The sequence below is a fragment of the Poromitra crassiceps genome (genome assembly GCF_964638095.1).
Source record: "Poromitra crassiceps genome assembly, chromosome: 2".
NCBI lineage: Eukaryota > Metazoa > Chordata > Actinopteri > Beryciformes > Melamphaidae > Poromitra > Poromitra crassiceps.
Window position 1 is genome coordinate 104046101 of NC_139624.1, and position 20519 is coordinate 104066619.

Here is a 20519-nt window from a genome sequence, read left to right on the forward strand (position 1 = left end):
GCTTTCAAACCGCCGACAACCACATTCCCGTGCTACAGTCTGATGCTAGTTAATATTTGCATAATGGGTAGCTGTAACAGTCTGATGCTAGTTAAGATTTGCATGATGGGTAGCTGTAACAGTCTGATGCTAGTTAAGATTTGCATGATGGGTAGCTGTAACAGTCTGATGCTAGTTAATATTTGCATAATGGGTAGCTGTAACAGTCTGATGCTAGTTAAGATTTGCATAATGGGTAGCTGTAACAGTCTGATGCTAGTTAAGATTTGCATGATGGGTAGCTGTAACAGTCTGATGCTAGTTAAGATTTGCATGATGGGTAGCTGTAACAGTCTAATGTTAGTTAAGATTTGCATGATGGGTAGCTGTAACAGTCTGATGCTAGTTAAGATTTGCATGGTGGGTAGCTGTAACAGCAAAAGCGGTGAAGTCATAGGCGAGGTGTGGCAATAAAATGATTGGCTGGTGATAGATACAGTTGGCCAACAGTTCACCTAGCTGTTAGCAATGTTTAGGAGTGAATGTCATACTTGTAGTATGATGACAGAAGTGTCACACGACAGCTTCACGACAGCACTCCCTGTTCCCTGTTCCCTGTTCCCTGTTCCCTAATCCCGAATCCCTAATCCCTGTTCCCTATCGTGCTTTCATTTAGGGAAGTCTTGCTAATATAGCTTGTCCCAGGTTGGGTCAGATGATCTCTCAGGGTTTAATGTGATCTATTTTAGCGCTACAACCTCTCAGCAAAACGAAGTGACATCATGTCCTCTAATCTCTTGCAGGCCTATTCCCAAGATGCATACCTGAAGGGAAATGAGGCGTACAGCGGAAATGCCCAGAACATCCCGGAGCCCCCTCCCATATGCTACCCTCGGATAGAAGCTAAAGCTGTGGGCACGGCCCAGGCCCAGGCTCAGGCCCAGGCCCAGGCCCAGGCTCAGGCCCAGGCCCAGGCCGCGCCCGAGCCCTCCACGCACAGCGAGATGCCCCGAGGGCCGGCTCAGGGACCGGGGAGGCGAGGGGGGGCCACAGACTTGAGCTACCGCCTAGAAATCCCCGTTCCTCCGTCTCCTCCGCCCCAACAGACCTCAAAGAACCAGACGGTGGTGGTGTGTGTGTGTAGTGAGAATGTGAGGACAGTGGTGGTGCCCCCTGATCCGCTGGACAGGGCGTCCCATTCGGCTCGGGCCGGACCCAGCCACAGGACAGAGGAGAACCGGTACAGTCCCTCGCCCAGAGCCCTCATTCCCTCAGTACCTCCTGGGGGGGCACAGTTGCAGTACACTCCATCCCGTCCAGCAGAACCGCCTGTCTACTCCCCTTCCTCGAGCTCCAGACCCGGACAGATCTACACCGACACCTTATCCCCACCTGTTGGAGCCCCGCTCACCTCTGCCTCCCCCGACAGCAACCACTACTCCCCCTCCCCCACAGCCCCCTCCCCCTCCCCCTCCCCCTCCCCACACCAGAACATCGACTGGCGGAACTACACCACCTATAAGGATTATATCGATGCCAAACGGCTGCACAATTATGGCTGCCGCACCATCCAGGAGCGCTTGGACAGCTTGCGTGCCGCCACCAACTCCAGCTCTGCCTACTCCCAGCAACGCACACCCCCTCCCCCACCCAGCACCAGTCAGAGAGGGCTGGCACTGGGCTCCCAGGTCAGACGGAGGAGCACGTCCCACGACCGGGGGGTGGGCATGGGCTGCCAAGCGGCTCCAGTGATAACTCCGTTACGCAGCGCCTCCCAGGAGAGGCTGGGAGGGGGAGCGGAGAGCACAGTACCGGCCAGGAACTGGCCTCGGAGCGCTTCCCAGGACACGCTGCCCTCCTCCACCCCCGCAGGAGTCACCAAACCCCGGGCGCGCTCCTGCGACTACCTGGGCCAGCAACCCGGGGAGCCGGGGGGGCTCATGTCCGGCGGGGACAGAGCGGGGTTCGGCCGGCCAGAGCTGGAGGACAGGCTGCTGCTGTGCCGGGGAGAGGAAGCTAGAGCCAGCAGGCAGGGGGCGGGCCTGAGAGCTTTACCCGAGCCTCGCAGGACCCTCGCCGGGCAGGAGGCAGAGGGGCGAGGGGGCAGGTTCTCTAACTCATCGCCAGCTGCTCCGGTGTTTAAGAAAGGTACGACAGATCCTGTACTCCCCTCTAGGACAGAAAGTCTCGTACTTAGACCTTCACGTTTGCCTGTCAAAAACCCCATCTTAGAGCCATCACCTGCCTTATCCTCCACTAACACACCAGACCCTCTCAAAGACCAAAGAGCCGCCATCACGGGAAACCGCCCGGGCTACCCCTCACCCCCCCAGCACCTGCAGCTCCGGGGCCGGGCCGACAGTCTGAAGATGGAGAGCAGGCAGGAGGTGGGGCTGGCAGCCAGGTCCTCTTCCTGTGGCCCCTCCGCCAAACTGCCCCTGCAGAGAGCTGCCCCCTCTTCCTCTAGCTCCTCCTCTTCCTCTAGCTCCACCGCCACTAATGGAGCTGTGACACTCAGGCCAAAGGTGAAAGAAAACTGCACCAGGACCACCAACAACACCCCCGTGCGGACCAACGGTGGTCCCACCAACAACACCCCCATGCAGACCAACGGGGGTCCCACAGAGGGCGTAGAGGGACCTGACGCTACAGTCGTGGTACTAAGGAGGGACAAAAACTCTGGAGCCCATCCCATTCGCCATCCATCCTACATACTGGCCGTCAACGACAACGAGGGAGCAGAAAGTCACTCTAAGTCGCCGCCGTTGATGAAGGCGAGCTCTGCGGAAGCAGGACTGTTCTGGCTGCCGAATGACACCCACAGGGAGGCGCACGTCAGGAGGCTGGGTGACACGCGGCAAGCCTCGGGCTCCAACAACCTGGACGACTCTCTGGACTCCATCCCCTTCATAGGTAAGACTGTACTGTTGGGTTATACCGCCTCCTCTTACCTCATTTCCCCTTCCTGTTTCTATGCCAATGGCAGAGCGACAGGGGAGACACAGCATGGCTACTGTGTTAGTGAGGACGTTGTGTGTGTGTGTGTGTGTGTGTGTGTGTGTGTGTGTGTGTGTGTGTGTGTGTGGGTGTGTGCGTGGGTTGTACAAACAGATGTGCTTAGTTGAAGCATCAGGTACAGTATATACACAGTACCATCTTTCACTATCATTTGTAGTGAATATTGCAGCTGGTTACAGAATATCGGAATGCTGTGACGTGTCTTGCACCATAATATTGTGTAATGTTTCCATTGGCTAGAGGGGATTTCTATTCTGAAAGGGTATCAGGGGTTTCACATGCTACTGTAATTACTGTTCCTCAGGACTGACTGTGTGTGTGTGTGTGTGTGTGTGTGTGTGTGTGTGTGTGTGTGTGTGGCAAGTCGTAACCAGTCAGGTAAAAAGCTATACACACAGTGCCACACTTTGCATCCAAGTCCTTGCAGGTGGAATCTGTCAAGCAGGCATTGGCCTGTTGAATTGGCCTGATTAACAAATATTTCCCACTTGTGGGTGTAGTTATGTACTTAGAATGAAGTGTGTGTGTGTGTGTGTGTGTGTGTGTGTGTGTGTGTGTGTGTGTGTGGTTAAAATGAAGTGCTATACAGATTTACTGTTGTTTATGTGTCTGATATTTTCAGTGGGTGTGTCTTGTTGACCTGATTTGCACATCCTGGTAGAATGAGACATTTTGAACAGTAGAGGTACTGTTTCCCTCGTTAGGTTTATTGAGCATGATAAAAGTATTGTGATGATAGATCACAGGCAAATGAACGAGAACTTAATGGTAGTGTTATCTCTACAGGGAAATGCATCAGTAACTTATTGATCCGTGTTCAAAGTGTTGTGTCAGAACAACGTTGGATCGACGAATAAGGGAGAAATGAGTCCACAGCTATGAAGGCAATGTCATTTAGGGTATAACCAAAACCCAACCTGTTATCTGGGTATGTAAATGCTAAAGAATTGTAGGGGATTGTCACCGTCACCCAGAGTGCTTGTGGCATTTTGAACTCGAGATGACATCATGTCAGTCATAAGATTATGTGACACTGCACTGCAGGCGACCATGATGTATTCGTATTTTGGCATTTGAATAGGGAGGCACAGAGACATATCATTAGACACACACACTTGTTTCACCCTTATTGGATAGGACAGTGGATAGACAGGAAAGGTGGGGAGAGAGAGGGGATGACGCGGGAAGGGATCACGGGTCGGATTCGAACCCGGGTCGGCCACGCGAAGGACCGGTACGCTCTCTACCAGGTGAGCTACCGGGACACTTTGCTTTTTCTGTCATTCTCCAGCTCCATTCAGCCGCCACCCATAAATGTGAATGTCCACCAGGGTTGTGCAGCAAGGGGAAACCTAAGAACATCTCGGTCCTAATGCACGGTGACATAACAGCCAAATAAGAACATTCCTACAGCAATCTGCTACAATTAGATTTCGTAGTACTTTTCCAAAAGTCAAGCAACTGCCAACTCATACATTATGTGTCTGCCCATAAATGTCCCATACATGATGATGTGTTTGCCAAGATAATTTGCAGTGGGGAAGAGGACGTAACTCATGCGAAATGTCACGTCCCTACCTGTCTGCTATGAGTACAAATTCTGGCATCTCTGTGGTTCTCCTTCCAGAAATGACTGTACAGTAAATGGATTCACAACACAGATAAGGTGTCGCAATGGAATGGCGTTTCAGATTGACTTGTTATCGTGGTTTTATGTTGTGTGTGTTTTTGAGCTCATTCTGACGTGGCTTTTGTCCACGTCTTGAATCTGTGCCAAATCATCTGCAGACAGCAAGCTTGAACTTGACCTTCCATCACCTGTTGCATCCTTACGTGTGACTCATCAGCAGCCACTCTTATGTTTCTTAGTGTCCCAGTCAGAGCCTGCAGGGCTTAAAGGTATCTAATAGCATTTTCCTGCGTGTTCCTTCCTCAGCTCTTGCTTTGTCTGTTTTTAGTGTTTGCATCTAGATACAGAATCTCAGTGGCTGCTAAAAAATCATCCTGATCACATGACCTCACATGCCGCTTCACTCTAACTCTGGACTTCACATCCGTTTCAGTGGGCGGGAGTAGTACCTTGACAGACAATTCATTCAGCCAATCAGGGTCGCCAAATCCAATCCAGATTCAATCGGAAGAACTGCGAAAACGTCTTTTCCGCCGAGGGAAACTCCGCTGGTGCATACTCCTGTTCTTGTTTAATTGTTGTTATTGAGTCTATTTCTGCAATAATTGCACTCATGGCTGTGTTTACTAACGTTAACGTTACCGCTCTCGTTGCTTCGGGAGACGCCATTACTGTTTTGCCAGCGGTGTCACTGATTGGCCGGTTACATTGTCAACTACGGTGCAGGTTTTTGATTGGCCTGGTTACAATGTAATTTCAGGAAAAATCGCTCGGGGCGGGTGGAAGTCCAGACTGATCCGTGGAGTGAAACAGAATGTGAGTTTCAGCGTAGAATCTCAGCACTTTCCACAGATCTCTCAACACCAGCAGTGTACTGTAGCGTTTTAAGAATATGAAAGAAAATAAGAATATGAAACAAAATGAAGTGTTGCCTTAAATTAGCCTAAATATTTGGCCACACCTTACATATTGTAGATTTGATTTCTCTGTAAACAATAACTTGTATTGTTCTGCATCTCCTGTTAAAAGGTCGATCTAATGTACCCTGAAGTCTGAAACTGACAACCCCCTGAAAAAATAAATGGCAATTGTTTGTGTCAGACATCACTGGTTTTTCCCAGAAAGAGATTTGGAGATATACCACAAATGATTAAGTGAAATGGGCAGCATCTGCCTGGCTTGGTTTGCAGTGTCATGGGAACAGTCTGTGGGGTTTGATCAGATGTTTCAACTTAAGTTGTGCCATTGAATAGAAAAGGTTTTGCCTCAGTGCGTAGGGACTCTGAGGAATTTAATCGTTTAGATCTGTTTTTCTGTGCTTTTTTCCTTGTAATTATATATATTTTTGGCAATAAATGCAATGTGGCTTATTCACAGAGCTGAATAACAGTGACACATAGCCTACATTGCCCACAAGGACGTGATCATGCTGAAAGGCTTGAGACTATCGCACAAAAAAATGTCAGGGCATAATCATTTAGCGGTCTACTGTAGCACATTTAGTTGCCCGCTAGGTGTTTTGCTGCTTGCCCACCATCACAAGACAGAAGTAGTGCTGTGTGTAACAGTCAACACAGTGCTGCTATTTCCTGTCTCAGCTGCTAATCTAACCCTAAACATAATCTTAACCCTAAACCTAAATCTAGCCCCCCCCCAGCACTAGCGACAGTTTAGTGTCGCTACTGCTGCATTTAGCTGTAGTACATTAGTATCTTAAGCCAGTCTGTCTCTTCCACAATCTTCCAAAAGTTCCAGAGACAGTTTGTACTTTAACCCATTCAAATTTGGACAGAGGAAGTTGTCATCGTCCAAAAAAAAACAAACACTTCAGACCGGAACGAGGTTCGATGGTACTCCAACAATCACGAATCTCGGAAACCTAACCGAGGCATGTGATTGGGGGAAATGAGCGGATATCCCGCCTTCTTTTGACCGGACACCCTGCCCTATTATTTAGTTTTTTACTTTGAGAGCTATGAAGTACAGACGGGTAGGCGGGAGTATTAGTAAATTGAAGTACAGACGGGTAGGCGGGAGTATTAGTAAATTGAAGTACAGACGGGTAGGCGGGAGCATTAGTAAATTGAAGTACAGACGGGTAGGCGGGAGCATTAGTAAATTGAAGTGCAGACGGGTAGGCGGGAGTATTAGTAAATTGAAGTACAGACGGGTAGGCGGGAGTATTAGTAAATTGAAGTACAGACGGGTAGGCGGGAGCATTAGTAAATTGAAGTACAGACGGGTAGGCGGGAGCATTAGTAAATTGAAGTACAGACGGGTAGGCGGGAGCATTAGTAAATTGAAGTACAGACGGGTAGGCGGGAGTATTAGTAAATTGAAGTACAGACGGGTAGGCGGGAGCATTAGTAAATTGAAGTACAGACGGGTAGGCGGGAGCATTAGTAAATTGAAGTACAGACGGGTAGGCGGGAGCATTAGTAAATTGAAGTACAGACGGGTAGGCGGGAGCATTAGTAAATTGAAGTACAGACGGGTAGGCGGGAGTATTAGTAAATTGAAGTACAGACGGGTAGGCGGGAGTATTAGTAAATTGAAGTACAGACGGGTAGGCGGGAGCATTAGTAAATTGAAGTACAGACGGGTAGGCGGGAGCATTAGTAAATTGAAGTACAGACGGGTAGGCGGGAGTATTAGTAAATTGAAGTACAGACGGGTAGGCGGGAGCATTAGTAAATTGAAGTACAGACGGGTAGGCGGGAGTATTAGTAAATTGAAGTACAGACGGGTAGGCGGGAGCATTAGTAAATTGTGGCGTCTGTCTTGAGGGACTAAAGACAGTACATCACTTGTCTGAGCTGTTCTTCAGACACACGACAGAGCCAGGCTTAGTCACCATATGCAGATCATATGGTTCATTACTAATGATTCTGTCCATTGTAGCTCATTTGTTTTTAGGGCTTGCCGGCTTGTTGACATTGCATGATATCGGAGGCAGTGACGTGGTGTCGTCTGTGAATCATGTAGTGTTAGCTCACTTGCTGTCCTGCGTGTGTGTGTGTGTGTGTGTGTGTGTGTGTGTGTGTGTGTGTGTGTGTGTGTGTGTGTGTGTGTGTGTGTGTGTGTGTGTGTGTGTGTGTGTGTGTGTGTGTGTCTGTCTGTGTGTGTGTGTGTGTGTGTGTGTGTGTGTGTGCGTGTGTGTGTGTGTGCGTGTGTGTGTGTGTGCATTTAAAAGTAAAGGTGTGCTCACTGTGCTGTGCTTTTGGTTATCTGAATGGACACGCCCATCGACTCCCTGACTGCGTCTCTCTCTGTATCATTTGGTGGGAGGTGCCTTCGCCTCATGCGGCCTTATCATAGCGTTTTATTGCTGTCTGGCTGTGCATCATCTATTCAAGCTGAGATAGCAGAGATGACTTAGACATTTTCACTGTTCTGTATAAGTTGGCCAGGATACAAATGACATTAACTGCGGCATTCATTCTGGCCTACTGTCAGCTTCTCCTCAAAAAGTTATTGTTCGGGCTGAAACTAACGGTTATTTTCATTATCAATTAATCGTTTGATTAGTCGTTTGGTCTATCAAATGTCAAAAAATGGTGAAAAGTGTTGATTACTTATTCCCCAAAGGCCAAGATGACATCCTCAAGTGATTGGGTTGTAGACCAACAGTCCACAACCCAATCAGTTTACTGTCATAGAAGACTAAAGAAACCAAAAAATATTCACATTTAAGAAGCTGGAACCAGAGAATTGTACTATATCTTTTCTTAAAACAGTCTGAATGATTAATTGATCATAAAAATAGTTGTTGATTAATCTTCTGTCAATCGATTAATCATTGCAGCTCTAGTTCTCGTCCAGCATTGCAACTGAATTCCTCTGTTTCCGTTTTTAGACGAGCCGTCCAGTGTCAGTATTGAGCAGGACAGCACACACGTTCTGCCCTCTGCTGTGATCTCTGGAACGCCCATCATCAGCACCATCCCCCCCAGCCCCACCGTCACCTTGTCCGTCCCCTTCATGCGACGCCAGCTGTCACATGACCAAGGTACTACTCTCGCACGTTAAGACAGCATAACAGCACAACAGATCTGACGTTACTTCCTGTGTTTGAATTGTACTGGATGTCACGGAAATTTGCGAATAACTGTCTGACACTGTCTTTAATAGATTCTCTCCGGCTCACAATTACTGAGTCAGATTCTGGTACCAAAACGGAGCGGTCCAAGTCTTATGATGAGGGGCTGGATAACTACCGGGAAGAAAGCAGAGGGTGAGTTCTACTTACAGGAGTCGCACAAACAGGAATTCAAATAAATAAATCTACAATCTTGTGTAAAATCATTGCAGAAGGTTCATTATTCTGTCTCTAAAATATAGCTAATCCAGCCCGTTAAAAAGTGTTTTCATTTTGTTAATGAAAGAACGTAGGTGACCTACTGTCCCTTAATTAGTTATAATTATTAGTCATGATTTTGTGCAATTAATTAATTGTCCCGCCTTTTCAGTTGATGGATATCTCATTTTGGAACAAAACTATTCTGTTTGAAGTACTGTCTGGACCTTTTACTCATCTCAGATCATTGTTATATTATCATATTTATTTCTCTCTCATTCAGGAGGTCTTTAATGCAGGGTCTGAAAGGTCTGAAGAAGGTGAGTCCACATCACAGCAGACAGGAGTTGTTTTGCCAGCTCTTAGCTGCCACACGTCACTGGGTTATCTGCCTTTCCTGCCTGGAGGTTTGGCAGCTCATTGATTCACACCCAGAAGATAAAAGTCCTGTGAAAGGCTCCTATTGAGTGGAATATATGATGGAACACACAACTATAAAAGCAATGTCTTATAAAAGCTTGTCAGTAAATACTTGATTCGCCTGCTGGTTAAAACAAACAGTCACAGTAGCTCTGCTACTCTTTTAGGGAGTAGATACCTATTTGTGTGTATTTATTTAAACCTTTATTTATCCTGGGAAATTTGCTCTTTTGCAGCAGCAACTTTCCATTCATATTAGTTCCAGTTGTCCACACATTCACACCTGCTAGCTGCCCGGTACAGCCACAATTGTATATCAGTCATAGCAGAAAACCTGCTTCTTTAGTCTCCAGGTCACCATTGCCTCCAATATGATCATTTCTTTGACATTAGAAAGACCAAGCTGTCAACAATCAACTGTTTTGAGTTTTAGAATGATCTTACACCCAAGTGTTTCTCTATGTCTTTTCCTAGAGACACTTTCTGTACAAACACAACTCAATTGATTCATTTAAAAATCACACAAGGGGAAAAGTGTCTATAATTCTGCTGGTGTCTTGGTTTTCTGTTAGACCTCCAAAATCCATTAGCCTTTCTAGTGTTAAAAAATGTTAAGCCTTATGTCGTTTTGTCACTTGATCACAGGCTGTGGACAGGTCATCAGAAGATTCAGGCTCCAGGAGAGACTCTTCATCAGACATCTTCTGTGACGCCACCAAGGAGGGTTTGCTGCATTTCAAACAGTTCAACACAGACAAGAGCAAGGTGTGCACTGACTCTACACACACACGCGCGCGCGCACGCACGCACACACACACACACACACACACACACACACACACACACACACACACACCTATCACCATCACATCTGTGAACTGATACATTCACACACGCATGCACACACGCTCACGCATGCATGCACGCACACACACATGTACGCACGCACACGCACACACACACACACACACACACGTTCACATGTAACAAATCTACACACATGCACACTCACACACACGTGCACACACACACACACACACACACACACACAATCACACACACACACACACACACACACACACACACACACACACACCTATCACCAACTGATACATTCTCACACACACACATGCGCGTGCATGCACACACACACACACACACACACACACACACACACACACACACACACACACACATTCACATGTAACACATCTACACACCTGCACACACACACACACACACACACACACACACACACACACACACACAAGGGGTCAAAGCATTACATGAGCTACCTATGACATGCTTTGTAAACAGTAGTGAGATTGCCCTTCTTTTCAGACAGTATCCACTTACCTTGTATAATTGACTTCTTTGACTAGTTTAAACTCTTGGCTCCCTCTGACCTCGTTGTGTCAATGTGTCTGACCCTTTCAGATTTTGCTCGAGGCAGCGATTATGCCTCAAGATGGCAACAATAGGCATGTTTGTGACACGACTGCAAAAAAGATTACAGTTTAATTCCTTCCATTGTACTTTGCCAAAACCATCTCCTCCTCGCCACCTCTCCGCAGCGCGTCGGAGGCGGCATGCGTCCGTGGAAACAGATGTATGGGGTGTTGCGAGGCCACACCCTCTGCCTGTATAAAGACAAGAAGGAGGGACAGGCCCATGCCAACTGCCAAGCAGTGGATGAGCCCCTGCCAATCAGCATCAAGGCCTGTCTGATCGACATCTCCTACAGCGACACCAAGCGTAAGAACGCGCTGCGGCTCACCACGTCCGACTGCCAGTACCTGTTTCAGGCCGAGGACCGAGAAGACATGCTGGCCTGGATCCGGGTCATACAGGAGAACAGCAACCTGGATGAGGAGGTGAGGACCATGCATTCACACACCCATGAGACGGTGTGAATTGTGCACAGAAAGGCAGTGATACACAGGCCAGGCAAGTTCATTTATATAGGACATTTCATACACAAAATAAATTCAACGTGCTTTACGTAAGGTATATATAGACATTAGATGAGAAATAAACAATAAAAATTGATCAAAAGAGATAAGAATGAATAAATTGATAATTAAAATACATAAAAAGAGAATAAAGATCAGGTTGCATAGGCAGTGCAGAACAACAACAAAAAAAGTCTAGATTTAAGTGGCTAAATTTGGGCCGCAAAATGTTTTGTTTTGCGTCTCTCTTTGTTGCCTCTTCCTGGGAAGCTTTCCCACTGCACTTGCAAAAAGAAAGGGGGCAATTAATGCTAACTGCTGCAGGGCTCAGCCACAGTAATAGAATATGGGCCACACAACACAACAAGTATAATACAGTATACTTTACCTTATGTCTGTCAAGCCACTGTGTCTTAAAATAGGCTGACACCTCCGCAGGTCTTCCCCCACTAGGAATCCCAGCTCCTCTTTCCCCTCTATTGAGTCCCTAACCACACTGGGTCTTTACTATGGCATTCCACTGGACCTACCTATGTCACTTGATAGCAACAGGTTATATATATATCTGTAAATGCCCTGTTATGACCTGTGGGGGGAGGGTCGGCTGATGAGTTAACCATCATCTTTTGTGTCCTCTATCCTATCCTGTCCCCCCCTTTCCTTCCCTCCTTTTTAAATTCTTATTTTAGAACGCAGTCTTTACCAGCCGTGACCTCATCAGCAGGAAGATCAAGGAGTACAACACCTTGATGAGGTAAGCAGGGGGAGGGGTAGAGGAGAGAGGGGAGAAGTTCCTCACACTTATGGAGAACGTCATAAGCGATGCACGGTCAGACCTGATCGGATGCCTGCTGTCGATGAAGCTCCTCTCTTTATTTTGTTTTGTCCCCGTCTCACTCAGCCCGACAGGAAGCAAGTCGGAGCCGTCGCCCAGGCCGTCACGCCAGTCCCTGAGCATCAGGCAGACGCTGCTGGGAGGGAAAGGAGAGCCCAAAGCAACGAGTCCGCACTCACCCAAAGCCGAGCAGGAGAGGAAGAACATGCACAAAGGTAGGAGACCCTCCTCAGATGCTGAACTCTTTCTCTATGGCCTGGGAGACTATGGTATTTCCTGGGAATGGAACTGTAAGATAGGAAGGTGGAGTGCAGTGTGGAGATATTGAGCATCAAAGATTCAACATACCAACTTGCAAAACTGTTATGCATCATCTCTGTAAATATTTTCACCCCAAAAGCAAAATAGCACAATACAATTGTAAAGTAACATTCAAAGGTCTGTGGAAAACTCGATTTTAATGACAAAAAAAGGCAGATAGAACCTTATAAGTCTAAGCTTAACATGTATGTCTTCTAAGCACTGTGAAGGTATTCCATTATGGGAAGAGATTCACTAGAGATTCATTCTCTTCAGATAATGTTTGTGTTTTTCTCATGGTACATTGCGCTCTTCTCCCAGATGACACCAGCCCGCCCAAGGACAAGGGGACGTGGAGGAAGGGAATCCCGGGGCTGATGAGGAAACCCTTCGAGAAGAAGCCGTCTCCTGGAGTCACGTTTGGCGTGAGGCTAGATGACTGTCCTCCTGCACAGAACAACAGGGTAGGAGACACAACCTTATGAGTGCAAATATTGTAAATATTGAGTGCAAATATTTCATGCTGAATTACAGGGAAATGTGTATAAAATGGTGCACAAATGTTCATTTTTGTAATGGTGCAGACATTAAAAAAATGGCACATTGATTTTGAATATTTCACTCAATATAAGCAGCTATACCTTCAATGAAGCGTTGGAACCAACAGATATGCATGTGAGATGATGTGAGTTGTTGGAACTTTGAATTTACGGGGAAATTTGACAGTAAAAGACAAACGAAACTATGTTAAGCACTGCATGCACTGATTGTTGTTGGTTCCAGTATGCTTCCTTAGTGGATTTTGACCACTCTTTTCTTTCTTCTCAAAGTGGTGGTATACTGTGTGCCCAAAAGGCAAAATTGTCCCTTTATGTGTGTGTGTTGCAGTTTGTGCCTCTGATTGTGGATGTTTGCTGTAAGCTGGTGGAGGAGAGGGGTCTGGAGTACACCGGCATCTACAGAGTCCCGGGAAACAACGCTGCCATCTCCAACATGCAGGAGGAGCTCAATAACAAGGGCATGAATGACATCGATATCCTGGACGATGTGAGTGCTACTCCATCGATCCTCTGTGGCCTTACTTTCACTCCCCATGGAGTCTCACACTGGGATCAATAGAACTGACTGAAAGACATTTTGACATTCTCCATCTCCATACATTTATTTAACATTCTGTACATATTTTCTGTACATTTACACTACATGTTAGGCATGTAGTGCGTGCTTTTATCCAGAGAGACTTGCACTGAAAGCAGCAGTAGAATAAGTGTAGCTTTTTAGATCACCAACATTATCAATAACTAATAGTAAGGAGTGCAGTAGAGCTGCAACATTAATTGATTAATCGATTAGTTGCCAAGTGTCAACTATTAAATTAATTGCCACCTACAGTATTTTGCTAATCAATTGGTTTGAGCAATTTTTAAGAGAAAAAAAAAGAAACAATTCTCTGATTCCAGTTTAAATGTAAATATTTTCTGGTTTCTTTACTCTATGACAGTAAACTGAATATCTTTGGGTTGTGGACAAAACAAGACATTTGAGGACATCATCTTGGGCTTTGGGAAACACTGATCAACATTTCTTATCATTTTCTGACATTTTATAGACCAAACAACTAATCGATTAATCAAGAAAATAATCGACAATTAAATGAATCGTTAGTTGCAGCCCTAGAGTGCAGTGGCTTATGACAATGGATGTGAACCTAGAATTGTTATGCATGGTGGAGAAATGTCCACTTTGCTCTCATTTGCTGCATAATTTCTCATCTTTCCCAAAATCTCACATTTGACAGAAATGGAGGGACCTGAATGTGATCAGCAGTTTACTGAAGTCCTTCTTCCGTAAGCTTCCAGAGCCTTTATTCACCAATGGTAAGCCCCCACCCCATAGCAAAGTCTCTGTATGCCATCTAGTGGTTTAAAATTAGAACTGCAACCTAGTAAAACATCGACATCTGTTGCTCCCAGTCTGTGTCTTCATTGTCCATTTCTCCCTGCAGATAAGTATGCAGACTTCATAGAGGCCAACAGAATAGAAGACCCAGTGGAAAGACTCAAAGTGCTGAAGAGGCTGGTGGGTTGCATGGAAATTAATTATTGTGCTGGTCAACCTCCGTTTCCGCAGCTGTAGTATCATGTCAACATGTTCTCTCTGTTTCCTTACAGCTTAGAGAGTTGCCAAGTCATCATTATGAGACACTCAAGTTCCTCTCGGCTCATCTGAAAACTGTGGCTGAAAACTCTGAGAAGAATAAGGTATGCAACCTAGTGGTTTTATTCCATTATCCATTAAGATCCAGTGCAATAAATTCAATTCAGTCAGGTAAAGTAATACTTTGGGTAACTTTACATGAACAGGTCCTGTTAAATTATGCCACGAAGAGTTAGGATTAGGGTTAAGGTTAAGGTTAGGGAATTTGTTTTGGTATTGCAAATGTACTGTACTGTATACAGTTGGCTTGAGTGCTATTCTGTGCATGTATGTTTGTGTTAGATGGAGCCAAGGAACCTGGCCATCGTGTTCGGTCCCACTCTGGTGCGCACCTCAGAGGACAACATGACCCACATGGTGACACACATGCCAGACCAGTACAAGATAGTGGAGACACTCATTCAAAATGTGAGCAGCACATCGTTTCCTCTGCATGGACTTTCCTGACTATTAAACCAGATTCCAACATGTCAAGCATAACAACTGATTTTTCTTTCTTTCTTTTCTTCTAGTATGACTGGTTTTTCACAGAGGATGGCAACGGAGAGCCAGTGGTGGGTTACAGGCATCACTGCCATACAATTATCTTCTTCTGGATCTATCCTGTCTTACCCTTGACTGAAAAATCTCTAAAGCTGTGTTCACACCGAGATATTTATTTTTCGCTCTGTCGCTTGATTCAACCCTTTGGAATCGCTCTGTCGCTCTGTTTAAATCGCTCATCAACAGGCACACGAATTGACGGACATGTGGGGGCTATAACGTTACGCAATGTCATGATGTTTGTCCACTACGAGCCACCGTAGATGTTTACAAGCTAAGCCTATCAGCGTGCTCCTAACGCGAGCTCCATACCGGTAGTACAGACTTCACTTCATGTCAGCTGTCAGCCTATCAATGTGGTTTGTTGCCACACAATAAACCAGCGGTTTGTTCCAAGCCAGTGTGATCCTTGACTCGCTCTCACACGGCAGCCAATCAGCGTTGAACAGCGAGCGACTGATGCCAGCGTATTTTCGCTCGAGTTGGGATATTTCATCTGGGGCGACGAACGTATTTTTCTCCCTATCGCTCTGTCTCTGTCGCTTGGACGCCCAGCGATTTTTCTCCTGGGCGAATATACGCTCAATCGCTCGTTTGCATTGACTTTGTATGTAAACTCCATGCCAGAGAAAAACTTTAATAGGTCGGCGTGAACGCAGCTTAATACAACACAGAGGGGGATCAAGATATGCTGTTTTTTCAGGGTATCACAGGAAGTGTTTAGTGTTTTTTAAACTTGTAATATGTATAAGCTTAGAAACATACATTAACAAGTTAACATCTTAAATGTCATTTTGATGTTTCTGATATTATGTCAAAGTGAAGTGTATCATAAAGGCCCAGTTTCAATTCAGTTTGTGCAGGAAAGAGCAGGTGCTACATCACCAAAATAACCAAATCAGCCCGCCATGCTATTCACTAATCAACCGTAATGAATGGACATGGCCTAATAGTGCAGGTCAAAAAATAAAGAATGTTGGGCCTATCAGCAACATACATATGTCAATTATATGTACCGGTATATCTTTTTATTTTTTCAACACAGTAGTTATTTGTAAGCGAGTCCATGCAAATCTGCCAATTCACTAACACTTCACAAGTAGTCACCCAAATGATTGTAGTTTTATAAGAGCCTTTTAAAGCAGCGTGAAGACTTTTGAGCATTCAGAATGGCTGCTATTGTTGGTGCAAGACAGAGGCATCACCGCCAGCAAGTCAGGAAAGCAAGGGAGAAGACACAGGCATCACCGCCAGCAAGTCAGGAAATCAAGGGAGAAGACACAGGCATCACCGCCAGCAAGTCAGGAAAGCAAGGGAGAAGACACAGGCATCACCGCCAGCAAGTCAGGAAATCAAGGGAGAAGACACAGGCATCACCGCCAGCAAGTCAGGAAATCAAGGGAGAAGACACAGGCATCACCGCCAGCAAGTCAGGAAATCAAGGGAGAAGACACAGGCATCACCGCCAGCAAGTCAGGAAAGCAAGGGAGAAGACACAGGCATCACCGCCAGCAAGTCAGGAAAGCAAGGGAGAAGACACAGGCATCACCGCCAGCAAGTCAGGAAATCAAGGGAGAAGACACAGGCATCACCGCCAGCAAGTCAGGAAATCAAGGGAGAAGACACAGGCATCACCGCCAGCAAGTCAGGAAATCAAGGGAGAAGACACAGGCATCACCGCCAGCAAGTCAGGAAATCAAGGGAGAAGACACAGGCATCACCACCAGCAAGTCAGGAAATCAAGGGAGAAGACACAGGCATCACCGCCAGCAAGTCAGGAAATCAAGGGAGAAGACACAGGCATCACCGCCAGCAAGTCAGGAAATCAAGGGAGAAGACACAGGCATCACCGCCAGCAAGTCAGGAAATCAAGGGAGAAGACACAGGCATCACCGCCAGCAAGTCAGGAAATCAAGGGAGAAGACACAGGCATCACCGCCAGCAAGTCAGGAAATCAAGGGAGAAGACACAGGCATCACCACCAGCAAGTCAGGAAATCAAGGGAGAAGACACAGGCATCACCGCCAGCAAGTCAGGAAATCAAGGGAGAAGACACAGGCATCACCGCCAGCAAGTCAGGAAATCAAGGGAGAAGACACAGGCATCACCGCCAGCAAGTCAGGAAATCAAGGGAGAAGACACAGGCATCACCACCAGCAAGTCAGGAAATCAAGAGAGAGGCTTTTCCATCCTAGAATATCAGTCATCTTACAGACCAGCCTGGATCGATTCTTCTTCAAACTCAAGCACACGTTTTGCATTTTCTTTTGGTGATGAAAAGGCTCTTAGCTTAAAAAAAAGCACACATTGGGCCTCACAATGCAATCTGATTGAATCTGCTCCTTTGGTTCCAGACGGTGTCCCAGGAAGAGAGTGCGGTGGAGTCTCAGCCTGTCCCCAACATCGACCACCTGCTGACCAACATCGGGCGTACGGCCGCGTCACAGGGCGAAGTATCAGGTAACGCACAGCAACTCTGTGGTGGGTCAACCTTTCTGTACCCTTCCTGCTGCTGACGGGCTCAACTGTGATGTACTGTCTTACTGTTTGATCCAGTAACAAATGTTGATGATAACGCTGCTTCCTCCCCCAGAGTCAGCTTCCCTTGCTTCTGTGGCTGTCGCCATTAGATAGAAATGTCTATGGCTAACCATGAGCTCAAAAGACCCGTCTGGGTTTTTCGAGTGGGCAAATTATTTGTATCACTCCTCCATTGGCTCACTCTGTGACATGAATGGAGAAGGGATGGAATAAATTGTTGTGCTTCTTCATTTGCTATAAATGAGATCTCCCTTCCTTTCTATTTGTTAGTCTTGTAGAGTGGAATTCTTGCTCTGTCTATCGAGCAGGCACTAAGAATCATCCCTCTGCCCCTTAAAGCCCCCCCTCTCCAGTGTATTCCAGTGTGAAGTCATTCATATTTCATATTGTCATGTCCTGACAATGTTGATTAGCCACACTGTTCCCCAAATATTCCTCGACGACAAATAAATTAATTTTGTGCTCAAGTTCAAAAATGTAAGTTAGTTGCTAAAATAGGACGATTACATATGACTATAGTGGAACTATAGTTACATGGACACATATGACAATTCGATTCTGACTCAGGAGGAGCTAGCATGTCAACTAGCTAGCTGTTAGCTACATTAGCTAAGGCCGGTGCCTGATGCTGTACTAAGCTATACCAGGCTCAAACTGCCATTGATCTGACTGAAACACTAGCTCTGTAGCTCGTTATAGCAAGTAAAAGTCACACTGATTTCAATGGTGCAATTCATTTTGAAATCTGTTGCACAGTTGTTGAGAAATATGCAAGCTATTGCTCTCCCTCGCGGCTAAGCTGTGGAGGAACTAGCCCCATATGTTCCGCTCTGTTCTCTGTTCCTCTGTGAAGGAGCGTCACACAGCCTTCCATAAGTCACTTGGGGGTCTCGGGTGTTCAAAACGCTCTCCTACCCTTCTTCCGACGTCCGTTTGCAGATCCGAAGATATAATAATCCTACTACGGAAGCCAGTAGTTTAGGCGGGGGGGTTAAAATGATACTGCTGCGTGGAACAACTGTTTAAAAGCGGTCTTTCCACAGCTTGTGCAGAAATGACAGCAGGGTGTGTTTGATCTCACCATCATGGTGCACCGCTTGCACGCGGCGAGCAAACAATGCAGTCACACGGATATGGCGGCACAGTGATCAAATCCAGCGCACCTGGGAAGCAAAACATGTCATCATAAAATACTCAAACTCCCAAGGTTCCTGTCGGCACTAGGGGGCTTCTCCTATCATAAACTCGCCACAGGCTGTGGAAAGACTGCTTTTAAACAGTTGTTTCACGCAGCGGTGTCATTTAAACCAGCTTGCTCAAACTACTGGCTTCCGTGGGAGGATTATTATATCTTCGGATCTGCAATCGGACCTCAGAGACAGGTAGGAGAGCGCTTTGAACGCCTGAGCCCCCCAATTGACTTATGGAAGGCTGTGTGATGCTCCTTCAGAATGGATCACAGAGGAACGGAGAACAGAGCGGAACATATGGGGCTATGGAGGAACGTCCGTTAATACTGTTTCCGGCCGGTGTAGCTTAAGCAAATAGCGTAGCACAGAATCAGATTACGTATGACTATTAACCAGCGCCCACAGAGTGTTTGAAAAAGAACATTAAGCGTTAAACAGGTAGAAACACTGGCTGAAGGGGGGGCTTTAATAACGTTACCTTGTTTTGGGCTGGGCTGTGTGTTCTCTCTGAATATTTACCTTCTTTTTCCTCCCCCTTTTCCTTGATCCCGCCTACTGTTGCACTAACACGGCATGTTCTTTCCCAAAGATGTCCAAAGTAGATGTTGTTTACAGTGAAAGGCGACCTCTGATTCCTCTTGTCTCTAGTGAGGCTCTGTCGGGTGTCCTAAAGGCTTTCCCAGCATTCACACATACTGATCTTGACACAGGCCAAGTGGGAGGAGTCTATCACACCATGATGTCACTGATGGACTCTATAATGTCCGTGATGGACAGCTGGGACTGTAGGAAGAAGGAGGATTGTTGCCCCCAGTGTAGCTGCCTAGTCTGCAGAAATCCGCGGTTCTTTTAAGCGCGAGAAATGCCAAAGAGAAACGAGAAAAGGCGTTAAAGAAAGAAACCGTGACGAAAGGGGAAGCAGCGCGGCTACACGGTACTGTACGGTGTCCGGTGTTGTGGGTTTTCGATCAAAATATACCATACACAGGCCGGTGCTACTGTCACTCTGAAAGGCTCTCCGCTGTCTCTCCTCACTGTCTCGCAAGCTTGCCAACAGGAGAGATAGCATGGTATGGTTCCTACCCGAGGCTTCTACCTCACCAGTCAATGTGCACTCGCATACTGTGCCACCATCTGTCTCAAGGGGTGTGTAGGGGGGCTTGGCTATGTCACCAAAACAAAAACACATTTTTAGTTCCAAATGAAAGCTGATTATAGCTATGATTGAAGGGCAGCAGCGGATTGATTGTAGGTTTTCCTTGCTGACACATTCTTTCTCATGTAGCGTCCTCTCTTTTCATAGCTAGCCCCTCTGTGACCCCCCTGTCACGTCTCTTTTTGTTTTCTTTCCCCTCCATAGCCGTCTGTGTCATCACCGTGTGTCACTGTTGTCATGGCAGCACATGTCACCACACTTTGCAACGTTGTCATCTCTTCTTCACTTCCACTAGAATGAACAGCAGTCGATTTCTGTCTATTTTGCTCAGTCACATACTGTTTTTTGGTTGTTTGTTTGTTTTTTACCTTTGACTTCTCTACCAACTTTTGTCAGTTACTTACTGCACTTGTATTGGTCATGTGATCTGAATACATTCAA

At 46.4% G+C, this 20519-nt stretch overlaps 1 protein-coding gene across 1 annotated transcript in view; it reads left to right on the top strand.

The window, feature by feature from the left end:
• Nucleotides 1-20519, top strand: part of arhgap21a (Rho GTPase activating protein 21a) — a 38572-nt gene that overhangs the window by 10595 nt on the left and 7458 nt on the right. The window contains exons 5-20 of the mRNA XM_083654912.1: nt 783-2892; nt 8484-8636; nt 8759-8861; nt 9208-9244; nt 9990-10109; nt 10919-11218; nt 11986-12050; nt 12198-12346; nt 12753-12895; nt 13320-13478; nt 14230-14308; nt 14437-14510; nt 14603-14692; nt 14931-15056; nt 15161-15202; nt 17546-17651. Coding sequence (XP_083511038.1) covers nt 783-2892; nt 8484-8636; nt 8759-8861; nt 9208-9244; nt 9990-10109; nt 10919-11218; nt 11986-12050; nt 12198-12346; nt 12753-12895; nt 13320-13478; nt 14230-14308; nt 14437-14510; nt 14603-14692; nt 14931-15056; nt 15161-15202; nt 17546-17651 — 3856 coding nt within the window. The remainder of the gene's footprint in view (nt 1-782; nt 2893-8483; nt 8637-8758; nt 8862-9207; nt 9245-9989; nt 10110-10918; nt 11219-11985; nt 12051-12197; nt 12347-12752; nt 12896-13319; nt 13479-14229; nt 14309-14436; nt 14511-14602; nt 14693-14930; nt 15057-15160; nt 15203-17545; nt 17652-20519) is intronic.